The sequence below is a fragment of the Festucalex cinctus genome, chromosome 8, assembly GCF_051991245.1.
Source record: "Festucalex cinctus isolate MCC-2025b chromosome 8, RoL_Fcin_1.0, whole genome shotgun sequence".
NCBI classification, from domain to species: domain Eukaryota; kingdom Metazoa; phylum Chordata; class Actinopteri; order Syngnathiformes; family Syngnathidae; genus Festucalex; species Festucalex cinctus.
The window spans coordinates 22,792,713-22,812,617 of NC_135418.1; the positions used below are offsets into that span (position 1 = coordinate 22,792,713).

General features: G+C 40.6%; 1 protein-coding gene across 1 annotated transcript in view; it reads left to right on the forward strand.

Annotated features, from left to right (window-relative positions):
• LOC144024484 (kazrin-like) overlaps positions 1-19,905 on the forward strand; it is an 89,069-nt gene that overhangs the window by 35,847 nt on the left and 33,317 nt on the right. Inside the window, exon 7 of the mRNA XM_077530805.1 lies at positions 4,435-4,642. Within this exon, the coding sequence (XP_077386931.1) occupies positions 4,435-4,642 (208 nt within the window). The remainder of the gene's footprint in view (positions 1-4,434; positions 4,643-19,905) is intronic.

Below are 19,905 nucleotides of genomic sequence, written 5' to 3' on the forward strand. Positions count from 1 at the left end.
GAGATAATAAAAATAAAGTAAATATGTATTAACGTGGCATATATGAAATTAAAAACAAATGATTAAAGGCAAAGACAATTTCTATTCCTTTTGAATAACTCTATGAAAAATAAAAGTACATGAATACATAATAAATTATGATGAACCGTTTTAATACAAAATAATGAGAATTATCCTATACATAATGAAAATTATCCTATCGCTAAAAATGAAATATACTATATAATATAATAATTCTGCAAAATATTGTTGCATAGATGATATAATATTATTGAGATTTAATAAAATAAACACACAGAGCATACATATACAGTATAAAATAGAATTATAAAAAAGTCAATAAAATCAGTTAACACAATATAAAATCTTTTTATTTTTTTGTTTTTTTGTTGTTTTGTTTTTAATACAGTAATGCCACCATAAATGCATGCAAATGATAACTGAGATGTGATTGGCTGGCAACCAGTCCCCCATTTCTCTCACTCAAAATCAATTGGCATAATGAGGAGGTGCAATAGAAAATGGAATTATGGATGCTAAATAATGAGCTGTTCCAAAGAAATACACCAGCTTACTTTTCAGTTTATTTTCTTCTTTCTAATTTCACTCCAGTTGACAGTGTACTGAGTTGAACCGACGCACCTAATTTATTTGACTTTAAATTTACATTTTTGACAGGACAACATAAATCAACAGCTTAGCTTGTATGGCTTCTTGTTGCGAAGCAGAATCTGTGAAAGCTGACGTGATGCGGCACACACTCAAACTCAATTTGAGAAAAAAAAAAAAGCTGAGTCATTGCCACCCAAGTCTACTTGATGCTTGGCTCTGTATTATATCTAAACTTGCTTTTGCAAAAGAAGATGTTGCCATGAAAGCAGGAGAAAAGGTTTTGAAAAGTTTACTCATAAATCACAAATGGATTTGGATTGTCTGCAATCTCCAAAAAGCCCGATTGAGACTCGAAAATGAATATCCCCGCCAAGTGGTCGCCATCGCATTTAACAAGCTGTCAAATCTCATCAGTTCAGATTGTGCTTACCAAAGATCGTCCAACATCCTCAAGACTTTGAGTCATTGACGTGCTTGATAACTGTTGACACGTATCACAGGTGATGAAGCCTTGGGGGGGGCTCTCGAGTCTTCGCCGAACAGATTGAGTCGAGGCCTTGATGCTTCATCACAGGCAGCAAACATCACACAATTGACAATGTGGTGCGTTCAAAAGCTCGCCACAACCGTCTGTCCTTGACGGTGAAGCCTCAAACAGGGTACACACGTACCAATTTTTAATTTTAGCATTTTACAGATTACTGATTTGTTTTTTGTTTTTTTCGTATATTACAGGATGATCATTTTGGTTAATCTATCAAAGACGTCTGATAATCGGGCCTTTGCTAACGTTGACCAGAAAGGAAAGTTCAAATTTGGCCCGATTATCAGTAACGGTGTACCTCGCTTTCAGCAGTCACTATTTTCTGCCCTGAAGTTTTTTTACGGGCAAATCTCTCAGAAGTAATCAATCTGGACACACCCACATCACGTGATAATCTCTTGATTATCAGGCCTTTGTTGCTCAAATTTGGCTCGATTTTTCGATGTTTGTACCTCACTTTCAACATTTTAAATTTTCTGCCAAGACTACTTTACTATCAGTTTAGGGCTCAACAATCATTCCGAACACCTCCCACACCACAAGATAATCGCTCAGGATGATCTTTTAAAAGATTGATTGATAATCTGTCTTTTGCTGATTTTGATAGCTTTTAGTGAAAAATACTCTAATTCAGCCCACTTTTTTAAATGTGTGTATCCATCTTTCAAGATTTACACACCCCACACCACAGGATGATCATTTCATTTAATCTTTCAAAGACATCTGATAATCGGGCCTTTGCTGACCTTGATAAGAAAGGAAACGTTAAATTTGGCCTGATTGTCAGTATCTGGTTACCTCACTTTAGGAAGTCACGATTTTCTGCCCGCTTTTCGCTCTGGACACACCCACTCCATGTGATAATCTCTGATTATCAGGCCTTTGATGCTCAAATTTGGTTTGATTTTACGGTGTTTGTACCTCACTTTCATCACTTTAAATTTTCTGCCAATCATTCCGAACACCTCCCACACCACAGGATAATCGCTCATGAAACATTAGTAAGCTGGCTTTTGCTGACTTTGATAGCTTGTGGTGAAAAAAATACTCAAATTCAGCCCAATTTTTTTTTAATGTGTGAACCCATCTTTAAACATTTACACACCCCGCACCACAGGATAATCACTCAGGATAACCTTTTAGACAGCCTCCTAATAGACAGAATAAATGCTCAAAACTGGCCCGATTATCTTTATGTGTTTACCCCGCCTCAGTGATGCATCACAGCCTGTGCATTGTCATAGATTGTCCATGAGGTTTCAAATGACCACGTCTCAGCCAAACTTGTTTCCATCCATCAGTCTGTTTGTTTGCTTGTTTGATGGAACTTCGCGTCAACGCACGAGACCGATAGGGACGCTTTCTGTAATGTCATCCGTCTGACTGTTCGCCGTTGCACTTCAATGGGCCTCATTCACTCGTCCGTTCTCTCTTTTACACTCACAGTTGAAAAGTTTCCCCCTTGGGCGCCTTCAGCCCCCTCCCTAGCCCTCCCTTTCCTCTCCCACCGACATGAGCTTTTCCCAGGACAAAAGAGATAAATATATAATGGAATGAACTGGACGTGGGTGGAGGGGGAGGGGGCGGCGGGAGTGGGCGGGGGCGTGAGAGACCCAAAGACAGCGGGGCGGTGGTGTGCTTGTCAAAGGGGGCTCATAGAGACTGGGACCGAGAGAGGAGAAACTTTTTTTTTTTCTTTTTTTTTTTCCCCACAGCTAACTCACTAACTGGTAACAGACGCCACAAGGGTGTGGGAGACGCAGCACATGCTTGTTTCACACAGCGACTACATCATAACCCACTGAAAAAAAAAGGAGCTTCTTAAAATAATGACGTGAGGAATATATTAGTAAATGTAAGCAACATTATCTGCCAACAAAATAGGAGAATTTAACTTGGCAATGTTGCTTCAAACCAGCTAGCGACTGAAGTATTACTTATATAATTAGGGTATCTGTTACTTTAAGCTAGACATGGTCATAACCAGTAATAACATCTGAATTAGTTATAATCTAGTTATTAGGCTTTCACAACAAAATGCTCATAACATTATTAATTAAAATGTAAAGTTATAATAGTTATTAAGCTTTCAGAAAAACATGGTCATAACCAGTAATAAAATAGTTCTAATACATTAAGCTTTAATTAAAAAGCATGTTCATAACCAGTAATGAAATCATAGTAACAAGTTGTAGTAGCTTTCAAAACTTTAAAGTTATAATACGGTTATTACTCTTGCACAAAAAACATGCTTATAACAGTAGTAAAATCTTGACAAGTTAAACACACAATTATTAAGTGTTCACAAAAACATGCTTATCATAGTAATGCAATATTGAAATGTCACAATACAGTACATATGTTTTCACAAAAAACGTGCCTAACCAGTAATATAATGTTAACAAATAATAATGCAGTTATTAAGCTTTCACAAAACATACTCATAACCAGTAATAAAATCTTAGCAAGTTATAATAGTTATTAAGTATTCAAAAAAAATGTTCATAACAGTAATAACACAATTAAGGTTTCACAAAACACATGCTTATAACCAATAATCTTAAGTTATAATACAGTTATTAAGCTTTCAGATAAAAAAATTCTCATAACTAATAAAATCTTCATAACAAATTATAACAATTAAGCTTTCAAAAAACGCTCACTCATAACCAATAATAAAATTTTATCAAGTTATAATAGTTATTACACATTCAGAAAAAAATGCTCGTAACAGTAATATCTTACTAAATAGTTATAACACAGTTATTAAGCTTTCACAAAAAAAAAAAGCGTCTGTTGAAAAGAAGTATCTTGGCAAACAACAAGCATATTTTGCATTGATTTGAGATCCTCCTGCTTTGATTGTAGTGTTTTTTTCAGTTGCCTCCTCATCTCGCCTCTCTCTCTCTTGCTCTCTCTCTCTTGCTCTCTCTCTCTAGCTCTCTCCCCCTCTCTCCCATACCCTCCCCCCAACCCCGCAGCACATGGTACAGTCCGCTCAAAGGCTGCATGTCATCTCACTCCCTCCTTTTCCCGAGCGCAGCTGCTCACAGCACGTTCCCCTTCGTCTCCTTCTCATTCTCTCGTCTTTTCTTTGCCCTCACGTGCCAACGATGCAGTAGCGGCCAGACGTCATCCGCCGGCGGACCGCGGCTCCCCTCCTTTTCATTTACGTTGACCGGCAGCGAGGCGGCGGCGCAGGTGGAGGAGTTGCCGCCGCTATCCTCTTCATCAACTTTAAACAACATGCCGCTCGTCTGTGTGGATCCGCTCCTCAGGGCAAAATCCTCAAAATGATGGAGGACAACAAGCAGCTGGCCCGCCGCATCGACGGGGCCATCCGCTCGGCCGGCCAGGAAGTGGGCAACCTGCGCTCGGAGCTGACGGCCACCAACTGCAGGCTGGCCGGCCTGGGAGCCGGCGGCACCGCCGCCTTGGAGAACCACCGGCAGCACAAGCACCACGCTGACAGCCTCCGCTACCGGGGTGAGTGTCGGCTTGCCTCGCGTCGCGACATTTCAGAACATGTGTCGGTCTTTGGGGAGACATGGGAAGCGCGTTTGGAATGCCGCGAATGTCATTCCACTGCTAACGGGGAGCACGTTTGATTGGGAGGGGATGAGTTGGACCAGAGCCGGTTTTGGGGGTTGGCTTACCCCCCGGCCACTGCTGGGCTCGCTCCCCTCTGGAATCCCAAACAGAAAAGTTGAGCCAAAGTTGCGCGTTTTGCCTACGGAATAATTTTGGGTGCTGTTTTTGCCAAACAGCCATCCGTAATGATGCCAAAATGAGACTTGCAAACAAAGTGAAAGCACAACAAGGCGCTCTGTTGGTCACGGTAGCGAGACCAATTTCATCCAAGGGTAAGACTGAGGGCAACCGGGAAAGTGGAGAATGTGTGGAGGATAATGCCCGCCTCAGTTTGGACGCATTTCCAACTAGTACCAAAGCTGCGTACACCTCGGCACAGTGAACGACCCAGATTATACAGAAGCAAAGCCGGGTTTGTTCCTCAAACAAATCTTGTACAGACAAAACCGTCTCAAGACGTGCGAGCGTCCAAAAGAAGACGCCTAGGACGTTTAACGGCTGTAATATATATGCCAAGTCTAGAGTGGCGCTGTAGTGCAGCCACGGGGAGTTAACGGAAAGCGTAGAAGAAGGAACAGCGAAGAAGACGAACCACTGGTCTGAATAGCCGATAGGCCGTGCGGCCGCCATATTACTCCTCCCAAGCAACGTTCCTCGGCATACGATCCGATACATTTACTGTATCGAAATTGGATAACATTTGCAACAATACTTAGTAGAAGCAACAGGGGTCTAGCAACTGAGCGATAAAAGTAAAGGGGGTCTTCAAAGTAGTTTAAACAGTAGTCTGCTCGCGAGATGGGAGGAGTAAGATGGCTACCCTGTCGCTTCAACTGCTTGCACGGGCGTGTATGAGCTATCGCCTATCCAGTAATATATACAGATCAGTGAGACGAACACAGGAGAAGTGACAATGCCAGGTGATTCAAGTACAACAACGTCACACAAAACATTTTGCTGTAAAAACATAAACAAGCTAAGGAGGTTGCGCAAAACGACGACGACGACGACACGGCTATCCGCCATTGTTGTTGACAGACTGGCGGTTCGTGTGCAGGAGCCCGGTTCCAAAAGGTATCGGTTTCCTGCTTCGAAACCACGCCGCCATGTGGACGAAGTGCCCAAACGATAAGAAACTTATGCGGATACACTGAAACGGGCTTTCGTGTGATCTCAACGCGTTCGAAGCAAATGTAAACAACAAAGAATATGACGAAACTAAAGTCGAACCAAAACCAAACCAACAGAAGACAGATTACAACATCTTATTGTGTTTAATCAAAATAAGACATTTGTAACCATTTGCTTTTGCTTTGGAAAACAATTACCCAACCACTAACTCAATCATTTTTACAAAGGTTGGCAAGTACAATAACTACTGTCCCATGTCTCCCCGTAACGTCCCCATTGAATCTTCATGATTATTTCTATATTGATTACACGCTCCGTCAATGTACCCAATTTGATCAGCACGTCCCGAGGTCTCGTTTGCGTGTCGCCATCCGTCTAAACGTTCCGTTGAGGTTTGTGCATGTCATGTGAGACGAAAGAGAGGCTTGTCATTGCTGACTCATCTCGTTGCATTGTGAGGTGTTGCCTTTGAGTTCAGCGCCAATTATACGTACAAACTGTGACTTCATTTCCGCAGAAGGTAAACACAGTGCGTCACGTTTGTGTTTAGAGCAGTAAAGCGAAAGCATTAAAAAAGCGAGAGGAGTCCCTCCATGTTTGATCCCAGGCGAGCCTCTCTGTTGAGTCCGCCCCGCTGTTGGCGTTCCTCCGTTGTCTGACATTCCCACATTCCTGAATGTCAGAGCGGTGATGTCACACTTCCTGTCCCCAGACGCGAGGGCCAGCGGTCAGGTGACCGAAGCCAAACAAACCCACTTGCACTCTTGTGATCGTCACAGTGGGCATAGTTGGATTGACACTTTAGTAACCCTCATGCCTTGTTTATAAAATATGCAATTTGTATTTTATTACTTATAGAAGAGTAATGATATTTCCTGTGTTGCAAAATTGGGTAATTAAGATCCAACTTAAAGCGGCTGAAAGTTGAATTTCGAATCGCCGCTGCCACCTGTGGCAGAACATTAAACTACACACACCCTTCTTCTTGTTCACAATGTGAACATGACGTCAAATCCGCAGACATAGGGCGGGAAATTCGAACCCGAATCCAGTCTCAAACCTGTTGGCCAGAGACTTGCAGGAGTACCCATTGTGAACAGCTAAATTGGTAATCTACTAACTGGAAGATATTTCAGTTAAAAATGGTCAAATAAAAAGGCTATTGTAAAGACATTTTTGGGCAAATTGTTACATATAGGGCAACTTTAATTAATTGCAATAACAAAAAAAAAAAAAATCAATCCTTTAGATCCAGTTTTCATTATGGATCATGAATATTTTTGAAAAATAGAAAATAGTGTTTCTGTTTCGTCCGACAGTGTAGTCCAGCCAGTGCTTGAAAGTGGCTCTGCATCTTCACTCATCCTAGCAGATCATTTCATGTGAGGAGAAACTCGCTGCGGTTATGTACATAATTTACTTGGTTGTTCAATTTCACACTTGATTGGTTAGCAGACACTCCAGAGACTCAACTGTTTGTACACGAGACATTTAAAAGTCAATTTTCCATATGTCCTATTTAAACTGCAATACAATTAAGAAAAAGTGATATTTTCCTTTTTTTCCTCGTGGTTGAATTGATATCAGGTTTTAAAGTAAGAATTTAACTTTATCAAGGTTTAGCTGACACATCGGCTTTAGGGTATGATGAGTCCACCGGCTTAGGGAGATCATACGCGCCTTCGTGAGTCCAGCCGCATTTGTTAGTCCGTTTGTTAACTCACATCAAACGACTTCTTTAATATGCTTGACCCGATTTCCTGAAAACGTGTGAACACCTTTGCCAAAATGTCAGACTTTTGTGTTGCCTTCTCGACTCCCTGTAACATCCACGACAGATGCCCAGAAGAGATTTTGACCCCGCGTTGCCTTTGGCCTCCTCGCTGAACTCATCACGGGGGACGGCAGATTAAATCGCTTCCCCGAAATTTCACCCTTCCTCGGGATTAACTGCCGCGCCACTTTTTTTACGCGCTTTTTTTTCCCCCTCTACTGCTTCTTCCTGTATAAGCAATAGTACAGTGGGATCTCAGAATATGAGAATTCATCTCAGTGAGCCTAGTAAAGATTCATTTTCATTTTTTATGTTGCCACCGTAGAAGAAGACTTTGTAATACAGGATTTAGTGCGCATGTGTAGACTTGATCAGCAAAATAATAATAAGATTTTTCAAGAAGAATTTTCAAGGACTTTATTGCTTAGAAACACACTTGCATGACTATGAATGTCCATTTTGTAATTCCACCGTTCGATGTACAGTACAAATACTGTCATGACAGGGTTAAGTTTGGGTCTTGCAAGGCTCATGTTTGGGTCATGACCGTGTGAGGTCAAGTGTCTGTTTTGAACTGATGTAAACGGCATCTCGTTTCAACTGATTATAAGCTATGTGATGTCATGAGCTATGTGATGTCAAGAATCTTTAATCTCTTTTTTCTGGTCAACAGCCAATCAGATAATTCCATGTCAGTCCTGTTACCCACATGTCTAGCCACAGCCAATCCGATCAATTCTTTCAATCAAGTCTTTTTGAGCCAAACCGAGAAGTGTGTGTTTGTCGGATTATTACCTCGGTTCCTCTGTGCATCTCCGCAGCCCAAGGGGACTTGGCGTCTCGTGATTCCCGATGCAATCTCATTGTTTCTCGTCTAGTCAAGTTGTTCTACGCCTCTCGATTTGATGCGAACAAAGAGTTAAAATCTTATTTGTGTCTGCGCTTTTGGGATCCAACCTCAGATCATGACAAACACTAAGGCATTCGTGAACTCCAAGGTAACTGCTTATCACTTTTCCCGAGCTTATAAAAAGTACAGGTATGTTTCCCAAACTGTAAAAAGTGAAATGTCAAAGTTATAAAAGCAGAACCTTTGAGGGTACCACCTCAGTGACAAGCTAATTTATAAGCCGCATTTTCTAGGCGAGCGTATTCAGTAATGAATTCACCTCTCATCCACTCTATTGGCTCCTCACTGTGAATCCATCATCGGCATGTCAAGGCCTCGTTTAATATTCCTAAATGACTCGGATGCTTCGGCAGCGAGCGGAACGCATAGCTGCCATACCTTAATGAGTATTTGAGGTGCGTGTGAAAGCATGTGAGGTAACCCTGTGGCATGCTTCCACGTGTCGACTGGCTGCCACATATGTGCCCCGCTGTTTAGATGCTGAGACGATGACTCACGTGGGTCGTTGCGATGATCGATCTGTTTGTGAGCGACAGCGCGCGTGTGGACGAGAAGTCACCCAGGGATGTTTACCTGAACAAAATAGACAGCGATTGACTTCGAATCCATTCAAGATGACATCTTTGGGTCAAAAACGTGTTTGAAATGTCCTCGTTAGGTTACTGTAGGACAAGGAAGGACGTCAGGACGAATTTGCATGAGGACTGAGCTCACAAAGTTAACGTTATGTAATATGCGCAGTTAATGAAGATCTGATTTTTTTTTTTTTTAAATAAAAAAATATGTATTTTAAATGAGATAAAATAGAAAATGTCAGATAAAAAAGTCGTTTTATTAAAAATAGGTACAGTATTTCCACTTAATGAAATTAATTTCAATTAATTTTAGTATACTCACAAACTCGCAAATTCAAATATTGGCTTTTATATATATATATATATATATATATATATATGAATATATATATATATATATATATATATATATATATATATATATGAATATATATATATATATATATATATATATATATATATATATATATATATATATATATAGACTATATATTTATTTTTATGTTTGGGTGAGCAAAACCCTTACATATTCTCATTTTTCACACTTATTCACAGTTGTACTTTTTGTGGGATTTAAAAAATATACGTATATGATTTAATAATAATTAAAATTTATTTTATGATGATGTTTACTATTATTAATTAAAATTACAAACAAGCTTCCCCACATTTAGTTAATTGAATTTAAAAATGGGCCTTTTCCATATTTTTTTTAATTAAAAGTTATTTTTTTTAAGTTTAATACTCCTACTATTAATAGAATAAATACTGTATTAATAAACCAATACAAAAAGGAAATTAAAATCAAGCTATAAATATAATTAAATACATTAATAAAAAAAATACATTTTTCACGCATTTTAAATTAATAATGGATTTATATCGTTCTATACAATAACTACCCAGCATATTCAGTATTTATTTATTTATTTATTTATTTATTTATTTATTATCCAAACTGCATGCTATAGTTATTCCAGATCAGAGATTGTAAAATGATTGAATATGGAGCACACAAACTCTTTTTACACAGACCAGCGACAGTTTTTGCTTTGTTTTGTTTTGTTTTTCATTATCTTGTGGGCATTTCTGTTTATTAAACCCCATGAATTCTGCCTAGCAACGAGCAACATCACAAACTTTCAAGCAATTGTGATGAATGACGTTAACTGTGCATTGCCTGTGACATTCTTCTTAACAAGTCAAGCATGTCAATGCTGTTTAGCATGTTGCTAGTCTGCAGCACCAACTTTATCCCATCTGTGTGTAGTGAGGGATATAAGCGGATGATGAAGGCAGCGTGAGCGTTTAAAACCCGGTGCGGTGAAAAGAGTGTTGATGAAGAGTCCTCCGCTTAACGCTGTGATCATTTCTGCAGTGGAGACGGCAAAGTGCCTCTAATGCGCTCTGCTGCGGCGAACAATCTTCTCCCTTCTCCCCATCTGGGCTGAGTTTTGCAAGAGGCCCAGCGTCTCTCGTTACTTTCATCATGTACACAAGCTGGAACGTAGACGTACACTGCAGACCCCCACCCGACCCCCTCACTGCCAGACCCCCCAACTCCATTGTCACTCTTCCTATTATTTTTCCGACGCTCTCCAGGGAGCGCATGCAAGGAAGGCATGCAATGCACTTGAAGCTCCCCCCGCCGGCACACCCCCTCCGCCGTGGTGTTCCTTGCGTGGTCTCTGCTCGCCACACCCCGTCTGTGTTCAACGCCGCACAATAGCCAGGAGAGAGGCGGCGACTTGCTTCAACCCCCCCGTCTCTTCTCCCTCACTCTTCCTTTTCCTCGACACGCTTCCTCCACTCAAACACCGTAGGGGGGAGTTGATTACCCCAAGCTTGAACACTACAGGCTGAATCCAATTATCACACTAGGGGCGTAATATCCATATATATATATATATAAAAAAAAAACACTTCTTATTGCTCTCAATCATTGTCCTTGTCATGATTTATCTGCTTTGATTATGGTGTTGACTTTCCCCGTACTTGTAAAACGTGTTTCAAAGTACTTAGGGTCACCGGTCATTTGACTACTGATTAATGTCTAATGCATAAATGATGAGCGTGTATTTGTTGTTGCTGTAATGCAACACGAGGCCTGCGCTGACCTGGCAGAGCGCTGCAGACTGTCTGTCAGAGGGAGCATGCGTGAGCGTGCGCGATTTGACCCGCACTAGCGCTTGATCTTTTCATTTTTGGCTGACCGCCGGGAGTGTGTGTGGGGGGGGGGTGATGGACAGCTGAGCGCCGCAAATACACTTTCATATGCTCACACGGGCACAGGAAGTGTTTGGCTATTGTTTGCATGGCTTGAATGGGTGATAAGTTTGCAGTGCAGGATGGATTTTCATGTTTCAGCATAAGTTCAGGGTGAGGTGGTGCTGGGTGGCCGACCCCGGTGTGTCTTGTCTACAGATTGTTAGCTGAGCCGGAAGAAGTGGCGCTCTGGACGGCATTTACACTGGAAAGCAAAAATGAAAAAAGGAAGTTGAATCCCTTTCATTTCGTTTTGATAGTTTATGATGTCGAAGTTTGGCCATCATGCAACTTCTGAGTTGAGTACACATAGAAATAAGGTGAAAGCGGTTATGCAATAATCAAAGGCATTACTGACAATTCAAAGGTACATAGGTGGATTGATAAGCAGGTAGGCAAGTCCGTATCTAGGTAGGCATATAGTTTGGTAAGGCAGGTAGGTAGTTGAGTAGGTATTGGTAGATAAGTAGCTAGGCAGATAGCTAAATTAGGTCAGCAACGAAGAGGGTAGCTATGTATGTAGGTAGGTAATTGGGTAGGCAAGTATCTAAGTAGATTGGTAGGTAAACAGGTAGGCGATGTGGGTAGATAGGTTAAGTGTAAATGTAGGTAGAAAAGTAAGCAGGCAGTTAACCTGTTAACTGAATAGGTAGGTAGTTACTAGGTAGGTAGGTAGGTAATTAAGGTAGGCAGGTAACAAACTAGGTAGATATGTTTGTAGGTTGGTAGTAACTAAGTATGTCTTTAGTAGGTAGATAACTAGGTAGATTCGGGAAGCAAGCAGGTAGATAGTTTAGTTGGCAGCTAACTCAGTAAGGAGATAGGTAGGTAACTAAGTATGTAGGTGGATGGATAGGTAACTAAGTTGGTAGGTAGGTAGCTAAGTGGATAGGTAGATAACTAAGTAGGAGGGGAGTTAGGTAACTAGGTAGGTAGTTAGGTTTGTAGGCAGAGAGGCAGGTGTCCAAGTAGTTAGGTGGGTAAATAAATAGGTAGTTTAGTTGGCAGGTAACTTAGTAATTGGATAGGTTGGTTGATAGGTAACTAAGTAGGTAGTATAGTTGGCCTCTAAGTCAGTAGGTAGGTAGATAACTAATTAGGTTGTAGTTTGTAGCTTGTAGTAGGTAGGTTGGTAACTCATTAAGTAGGTATACTGGTCACTGCGTAGGTAGGTAACGCAGTAGGTAGGTTGGTCAGTGTGTATACTATTGGACAAATGATCAGCACCACTTGTTATTTGGAGGAAAGCCAACAGTCTAAATCCGCAGCGGAGGACGTCTGCTGTACAGAAAACACCTCGAGGAACAGACTCGTGCTTTTTGTGTGTGGAGTTGTTCACGTTGCTAACTAGTTTGTGTGCCCCAAAGTTTCTTCATTTCCAGAAGGAAATGGAGTGGAGGAAATGAGGCAAGCGTGCATGACATCCGCGGGCGTCTTGTATTCTTCACCACAGCGTGTTTGTCTGTCTTAAGTGGAGAATTCATTCCTGCTTTGTTTGTGGTGAGAGGCGTCCTTTCTGTTTTGTTCGTCAGCCTGCGGAACCTTCCATATAGTCGCCGCATGTAGCAAAGGTACAGATGGATTCTCATAACCACCGTGCAATCCACATGCTGCCAACAGTAATGCTGAAAAAGTGGGAGTCTACACATTACGACCAATAAAGATGAGCTCCCCTTCATGTGAAACCCTAACGCTTTCTTGAAATACTAACTTGGGCTTTAGCGTGTCATTTGAAACCCTACCTGTTGGAAAGCATTACTCTTGCGTCATAATATAATTTCAAACTCTAAGAAGGGCTTAAAACCCTCATTTGAAACCCAGGCTTGAAACCCCAATTTAAGAAACTCCAACCTTGCCTTCAAACACTAATTTGAAACATTAACCTTACCTTCAAATCCTAATTTGAAGCCCAAACCCAGGCTTCAAACCCTAATTTGAAAGCCTTAACGCAGCTTGATGTGGTTCTCAACACAGTGTGTGTCCACATTTTCACATTTTCACCTGGAATCATCCAAATCCCGTTTGAGTCCCAACTTGAAACGGCGCTGAAAGCAGGCAGGCAGGCAGGCAGCCAACATCCATTTCAAACGCCTCATTGCTTTAACGGTGATGAGAGCCTCCGCCGCCGCCGCCACTGCTACAGTAGGTATTGTTGTTGTCCGGGCAGCTCGTTTAAATCCTCCCCCGAGCGCAAAATGGAGTCGGCGTGGAGGGAAATGACTTTTGAGGAAGCGCAGATCTCCGGCAGTCAGTCCGCCAAAGCGTGACGTTCCCGCACGGCGACGAGAAGCAGAACACTTCTGACGCCGCCGTGATGGATGTTCCGCTCAGTGTTTGCACTTTGAAACACAATCCAGAAATGCTCGTTTTGCTGTTCTAAAGCTTCTCGATATCCTTCAGTTTGGTTAAAAGAAATTATAAACACTTGATTGAGTCGATTTTATTTACACTTTATTTACATGTATTACAAATAAAGAAAAATAGGTGCTTATGGCTTATTCTTTTTTTTTTCTTTGTTTCCGTTTTGAAAAGGCAGATGAGAATCAAAAATCGGTTCCCAGTAGTTCGATTCCAAGGAATCGTTTGTGCGCTTGCCTTATGATTCTGCTTATCGATCCTCTTATGTTATAACTGGGTGATGACGTTACATGAAAGAAGCAGATTTTGGTTCGGAACTTTTCCAACATCGGATTGATACGGAATATATCGGTAATGGAATCGGAAGTGCTAAATTCTTAACAATTCCATTCCTATTAACTCATTCACTGACAGCCATTTTAGAACATTTCAAAATTTTCAATACCCACGCGATATTACGTTCAATAATTATATATAACCCGAATTGACCAAATGACAGCATGGACTCCCTACTTTTTGCCTCATCCCAATTTGAAAACCCTAATTGTAAGCCCTACTTTGACTTTATTCCTTAAATTCACGTTAATCCAGGTTTGAAACCTTAAATTCAAACCCGAACTCAGGCATGGACCCACATTTGAAACTCTAACCTTGGCTTCAAGCCCAAATTTGAAACATTAACCCCTGTTAGAAACCCTAACTTAGTCTTGAAACCCGACTTTGACAAACTAACCCTTGCTTCAACCCTCATTTGACACCTTAATCCCCGTTTGAAACCCAAACCCAGGCTTGAAACCAAAACCTTGACACATGGCACAGTGCTTCCAGTCGTTTTTTTTTTTTGTTTTTTTTTCTGGCTTTTCCCAAGTTGCCGTCATGTCGTATGGAGCAGGCGGTCCCGCGCTCGCCTTCATTTGCACCTCCTAATGTTTGTGCTTGCGCATCCTCACGGCCCCCATGCATGAAATGTTGACATTTGGAATGATTGCGTTTGCTGTGCAGCCTGTCGGCATTAGCGCTAAAAGCCTGCCTACCTCTTTTCACCTCCGCCGGAGAGCTTTTTACACAAATATTTATCAGGTCGCCAATTAGAGTGGCCGTGCTGTGCGCGCACACACAAACGCACACGCATGCAGAGGAGGTTATGTATATGCATTCCTGGAGACTTATGTCACGTTTGGGTTACATTTGCCCGCCAAGCAGATGTTCCGCACGAGTTGCGCGCACGTGTTGCTTAATGCATTTCGAGACGCAGCGATGCCTTGAGATACGTGTTCATTTTGTTATGTGAATACGCTTGCCACTCAAATCACTCATATTTCAGCTCTTACCCCATTCAATGAATGGGAATGGCAGTAATTGGTTCCACCCTCTCAAAAATAACAACCACAAATTTTATATTGTTTTTTTTTTATGAGAAAAATAGTACAAAACATACATTGATGACATAATAGAATACAAAAAGCATTACTTAACTCTTTGGCCGCCAAAAACGTTTAACAACGATTAGTAAAATCATGATGTATGCCGCCATAAATGTTAAATGATGTCAACATGGTTTTTTTGTTTTGTTTGTTTGTTTGTTTTATTTATTTTTTTATCAATGGGCAGTTCACCGTCTAAGTGCAGCATGTACTGCCTGGTCACTGAGTTGTGGAATCAAAAACCCTCACTATCTATAGCCAGCAGATGGCAACGTTGTATCTCTTTTCAATGGTCTCAATGTGTATGAAATTTGATAAAACAGAATGTTTTCAAGGATGATGTAAATGATCAAAGCCTTTGTCATCTTAAAGGTTTTTTTTGTTTGTTTTTTGTTTGTTTGTTTTTTTGATAACGTGGCAGTAAAAGAGTTAACAGTTTTTGTCACACTTTGCATCAATTGAATGGCCGTTCTTGTGTTGCTGACAACATTGGCCACATGGGGGCAGTAAAATACAGATAGACAGTACTGTGCATTGACGTCTGGAGCAGAGGATGAAGAATATATGACTGAGTCCTGTCATATTGAATGTCAAAATGTGTTGCTGCACGTCTGTGTTAAAATATCTCTTACTTAAAGGGTTGCAGTGTGAAGTATATGTGTTTCCTGTTATGTGTTATCTTTAGCATTAAGCTAACAGACTAAAGGCAAGCTATAAGTTTGGCTGAGTTTGCTGCCAACATGCAAAGCAAAAATTGGCCAAATGATGGCTTGTATCTAAAAAAAATCAGGTTACTCTTATCTCAAGGCTGTGTTATGTTTTAAAAATAATTGTACAAAAATGTCCCAATCACAACCTATCAGATGGATGAAGGTTTCTATTTGTAGAGGATGTTTTTATTTAAAACATCTATTAAACAAAACAATTTCATTAACGTCTGCTTATCATGTCAGGCTCAAGCTGCACCCTTGTTTAAATAAATAGAAATAAATATTTGAGTCCATTTCAAATGAGGCTAATCCCAAATTGCATTTTAAGGCAACCCAGCACAATTGCAATGCACAATTTCACGCTAATAAGATGAGAAAATGAAACATGTAAGAGTCAAAGGCTTGTTTATTTCGACAGTTAACATGCGGAACTCACAAGGCAAAGCATTATCAAAGCATCCTGATTTTTATTTATTTATTTTTTAAATTATTATTATTTGACTATTTTGTCTGCTATTTTTGTCAAAGGAAAGTAGTAAATGCCAGAGAGGAAGTAGTAAATGTTCTGAATTAGAAGAAGTTTGAGTCATAAATGGTCAAATAAAAAGGTTATTGTCAAGATATTTTTAAGCTTGTAATGTTGACCTTATCTATTCTTGTCGTTTCAACTTTATTCCTGTAATATTGCGATTTTTTTTTCCTCACAAAATTGTGACTTTCCTCATAAAGTTTCAACTTTATAATATTGCAACTTTATGCTTGTAAGATGATAAATTGTTACGAGATTTTTTTTAAGACTCCGTTCTTGGAATATTGCAACTATTCGTCTAACAATATTACAATAAAAAAAAAGTCATTTTTCTTTTTCCCCATGTATTATTTTGATACTCCTTCAAGTTTTTCCATTTATGTTGTACATGTTTGAATGTAGTAAATGTACTTTCTGGGTCATGCTTGAAAGTCTCACAAAGGCTTTTCTCTACATTAGCGATGGAATCTTCCATCCTGGCGGCTGAACAATGACTCCCATTCAAACATGGCCACCAAAAACTTCCAAGTTGAAGCGCAGGCCTTTTTGTTTTGTTTTGGGGTTTTTTCCTCGGCGGTTTCACGTTCGGGGGGCTTTCCCCGCCAATTCTCCCCAGTAACCGCCTGCGAGACGGCCGACTCGCTACTTTCTGTTGGGGAATGTGCTCCCTAATGAATAATGAATCCTCCGAGCCATCCCACCGTCATGCTGTCTTTCTCACAACGACAGTTTCGGCTTTTCGTTGCTGCAGCAGCCTGCTGGTTGCAGAGATTGTGACGCTACTTTTTTTTGTTTGTTTTTTTTTTTGTTTTATGGCCGCCGTGCGTCAGCAGCTTACGACGACTCTATTACCTCGCCGTTATGGCGACTGCGTGTGTGCTCGTTGCGAGATCCTGCCGGAGCTACAGTGGCCACTTTGGCTTATGAGACAAGCTGAGAATGTCCATTAATAGACTGGCCGTGCTGCCGAATTGATTCCGAGGTCAGTCCATAAAGCATGAGGCCTCGGCGCGATCCTAACGGTAGCATCATTAAGGTGTTATTAGAGCGCGGGGAAGGGGGCGGGTGGGAGTAATTTACAGGTGCCTTTCGAACATGAGAGTGGACTCGGTGTATTTCTGCCTCGCTTCTGCTTTTAGACGATTTCATCAAGGCGACATTAAGAGCAGTGTTTTACCTTTATTTGCACGTGACGTCATTTAAGCCAGCTGACATGGTGGACGCAGACAGTTTGACAAAATCACCTGAAACTGCTCAGCTCAAGGCAACTTTATTTATAAATATTCGATAATGGCAGCACTAGCGTTGACCACATTTTCAACTGCTCTGTATTAAATACAAAGTGTCTGACCTTTCCCAGGCAGCTTCTATCTGTTCCGTATTTCCCATATGCCGTTACACCTGATTGGCTCTAATTGTGAGATTCGGCCATTTCCCTCACTCGAATCACGGGCTGCTCCATCTGGACTCAATTAAAGCTCCCACTAGTCAATGTGTGGCTCCAGTCGAGCCCTAATTCCTGTTAATCTCCGCATCTCCCGCTAATTAGCCCGCATTTTGACCTTTTAACACGAGGCCCTGTGAGGGATTAGCCCACGTTGTGCACACTTTATGAATAAATGAAAAGGTGTGCAAACACCTGCAGATGCAAGTCGTTCTCTCTCTCTCTCTCTCTCTCTCTCTCTCTCTCTCTCTCTCTCTCTCTCTCTCTCTCTCTCTCTCTCTCTCTCTCTCTATATATATATATATATATATATATATATATATATATATATATATATATATAAATGCATTTCATCGTTTATCGGAATTTTATTCTGCCAAATGTCGTTCTTGCCCTCCAGTTTGTTGTCTTTATTGAAGCTAATGAATGTACCCGGACAAAACATGCGTCTTGCCTGTGAGGCAGACGTGCTAACTACTCCGCCACCGTTAACGTTCTCCCAAATTACCGCTCATCTTTTACAAGTGACGACGTGGAAATCAGGGGGGCCATCCGGTGTACCTTTGTCATCTCATGCGGAAAAACAATTTGGACGTTTTGAAAGCCGCTTCGCTTCGGCTACGGAGCCAATAAGAAAAAAAAAAAAGAAAAGAAAATGTGGCGGCTTTTGTAAGTAAGTGTTGTGATGCTTGGTCTCGGCAGGGCTCTTCTCCTGTAATGCATCCTGTCTCCTTTGTTCAACTGCAGCATACGTCCACAATGATTTGGAATCCTTAATGCAGCTCTGTTGATGCGAGAATATTTTTAGAGGCAAACAGAAGCGGCGGCGAGACAAGTTGATGTGGATGAGGCGGGCCGAGGCCTAAAAGGTTAAAAAAACAACAACACATAAAACAACCTGGAGACTTTTAGCGGCCCAATGAGCTGCGATGCTGCGGAACTCGCGAGGCGAGAGACGAACGGGCCGTAATGAGGATGCTGTAATGCAGACGGGCACCTCCAGGGATTCATTGGCTTGAATGAGAAGTGCCGGATGAGCACTCGCCAGCCAGCGGCACGTGAGCGACGGGTGGCGAGGTGTGGGAGTCGCGTCGTTAGGCACACCTGCTCAATATAATGACTTTTTAATGAATTCTGTCTTTAGAAAGATGATAATGTTCACTTTCCATTGAGCCTGTCGGAGTGGAAGGTGTTTTTGTTGTGCTTTTAGTGAGCATTGCGCATAGTGTTCCTCAAATCGTTAGCCTATTAGCAAAATGGAGTCATTTCGTGTTTAAATGTTTTTGGAAAACCAGAAGAAAAAAAAAAAAACACAATTCAACAGACAAGAAGAATCCAGTTTCCTGGGATCAACTTTTAGTTGTAAAATATCTTTTGAAAAATTGCATAGGAATGAGGACGTTCCTAAAATTAATGACAATATTTTGAAAAGTTCACCTCAAATTCACCATTTCTCAACCGTTTCTCAATCATATTAACTTTATTGTTCACCCTCCCCTAATCTTACTTTAAAAACAAATCTACATTTTCCATAAAGAAAAATCCAAAATTAGTGGAAAAAGCTAACAAATTTACCATTTTTTAAAGTTATTGTAACATATTTAAAAAAAAAAAAAGCCTCAAATTTGTACTTTTTGAAGGATTCCGTATATAACATGAGAAATGTCTCAAATTAAGAGAGACAATGTATAAATTAAGCTCCAATTCACCATTTTCCTGCCATATCCAGTTTTTATTCATTTTATTGTATTTTTTTCCCAGTTACAAAAAAATACATTTTCAAATTAATGGAGATTTTCTTTTTAATTTTAGAACGTTTACCTCGATCCTATACATTTTATGCACACTGTAAATCAGCTGGGGCAGAAATTGGATGAAACTTTATTTATTTATTCATTCATTTATTTATTTACCAAAAATTGGTTATTTTGTACAGAACAGCCCAGAAAAGTTATTTGGTCAGTACAATTTTTGACCTTTTTAAACTACCTCAAAAATAATTAGCACTCCAAATTCCACCATACTGCCCAACATTAAA